The sequence below is a fragment of the Eucyclogobius newberryi genome, unplaced genomic scaffold, assembly GCF_026437365.1.
Source record: "Eucyclogobius newberryi isolate DKJ021-1_F unplaced genomic scaffold, fEucNew1.0.hap1 SCAF_9, whole genome shotgun sequence".
In the NCBI taxonomy this organism is placed as follows: Eukaryota; Metazoa; Chordata; class Actinopteri; order Gobiiformes; family Gobiidae; genus Eucyclogobius; species Eucyclogobius newberryi.
Window position 1 is genome coordinate 39478328 of NW_027316532.1, and position 1505 is coordinate 39479832.

Below are 1505 nucleotides of genomic sequence, written 5' to 3' on the forward strand. Positions count from 1 at the left end.
AACGTCTGAAGATGACACAGATGCCCTTCCTGACTCGATCAGCCCGTGCATGAGTTCGCCGCCTCTGGTCAGCATGTTGCACATCGCCCACACGGCCCACTGGCAGTTCTTGGCGCTGGTTTTGGGGTTCCTCTCCTGGATCTTCACTTTAGCCACAGTCGGGCTGAACGAATGGCGCGTGTGGTTTCTCAACGACACGACAATCGTAGACTCGGGCGTGGCTTGGGTCGGCATTTGGAGTGCGTGTTTCTACAGCCACGTACTGTCTGAAATTGAGTATTGCCAGTATCTAAGTCTTACACAATCCTTTTTACCCCTAGAGATCAGACTAGGGCAAGTTCTAATGATGCTGGCTGTGATTACGGGACTGAGCGGGAACATGATCGCCGCTTATGGGATGAGAATGGCGTACTTCTCCGTGGAAAATCGTAGCAGAATCAAGCTAGTCTTTCTCCTGGCTGGGACTTCATACTTATTCACTGGTTGTTGCTCTTTGCTGCCGCTGGCCTGGAACTTGAACTCTGTCCTCAACAACTGCACAATAGACTTTCCTCCAGAGTACCACTTCCCTGCCGCTCCGGTCAGACAGACAGTGGGCAATGCCATAGGAGTGGGCATTTTTGCCTCCGTGCTAATGCTTTTAAGTGGTCTGATTTTCTTGCGCTATCGCTACGTCTGGCAAACGCCAAAAACAGAGTCCCCAGATGACCCGGCGGACCCTCTTCATGGTCCCTGGACTCAAACAAGTCTCGGATCGAGCTCAGGACAACGGCCCACAGGAGGAGACAAGGGCAGAAATAATCCAGCTTTTCATATGGAACAAGTGTCATGATGGGAAACTTTAACCCTTAAAAGTGTTTTTAACGACACCCAGAGATACAGCATTGTTGTAATGAACAAAGCAGACTATGGATTTATTTGATTACAATTTTTATAACGATTTTCATTACGATTACGCATTACGATACAGGACAGGAAATATTTGAGCCTGTTCTGCTAATGTAAGATGAAAGTAAACAGTTCTGCCATATCAGGCTTCCTATATTGCTATTGCATAATAAGCTTCAAATAGGCCTTATGTCCATTGTGAGATAGGCTTGGTGGAGGTGGAGGTGGAGTGGGAGGTGGAGTTGGAGGTGGAGTTGGAGGTGGAGTTGGAGGTGGAGGTGGAGTTGGAGGTGGAGTTGGAGGTGGAGTTGGAGGTGCAGGTGGAGGTGGAGGTGGAGTTGGAGGTGGAGTTGGAGGTGGAGGTGGAGGTGGAGTTGGAGGTGGAGTTGGAGGTGGAGTTGGAGGTGCAGGTGGAGGTGGAGGTGGAGTTGGAGGTGGAGTTGGAGGTGGAGGTGGAGTTGGAGGTGGAGGTGGAGGTGCAGGTGGAGGTGGAGGTGGAGTTGGAGTTGGAGGTGGAGTTGGAGGTGGAGGTGGAGGTGGAGTTGGAGGTGCAGGTGGAGGTGCAGGTGGAGGTGGAGGTGGAGTTGGAGTTGGAGGTGGAGGTGCAGGTGGAGGTG

At 51.4% G+C, this 1505-nt stretch overlaps 1 protein-coding gene across 1 annotated transcript; it reads left to right on the forward strand.

Annotated features, from left to right (window-relative positions):
* cldn34a (claudin 34a) lies at positions 1-834 on the forward strand. Its single transcript, XM_072437871.1, has one exon. It carries the CDS (start codon positions 50-52, stop codon positions 830-832), a length of 783 nt encoding a protein of 260 aa, XP_072293972.1. The 5' UTR covers positions 1-49; the 3' UTR covers positions 833-834.
* Positions 835-1505: the final 671 nt, after the last annotated feature.

Coding starts and splice junctions, on each gene's coding strand:
- cldn34a (XM_072437871.1), top strand. CDS start 50: ATGAGTTCGCCGCCTCTGGTCAGCATGTTGCACATCGCCCACACGGCC.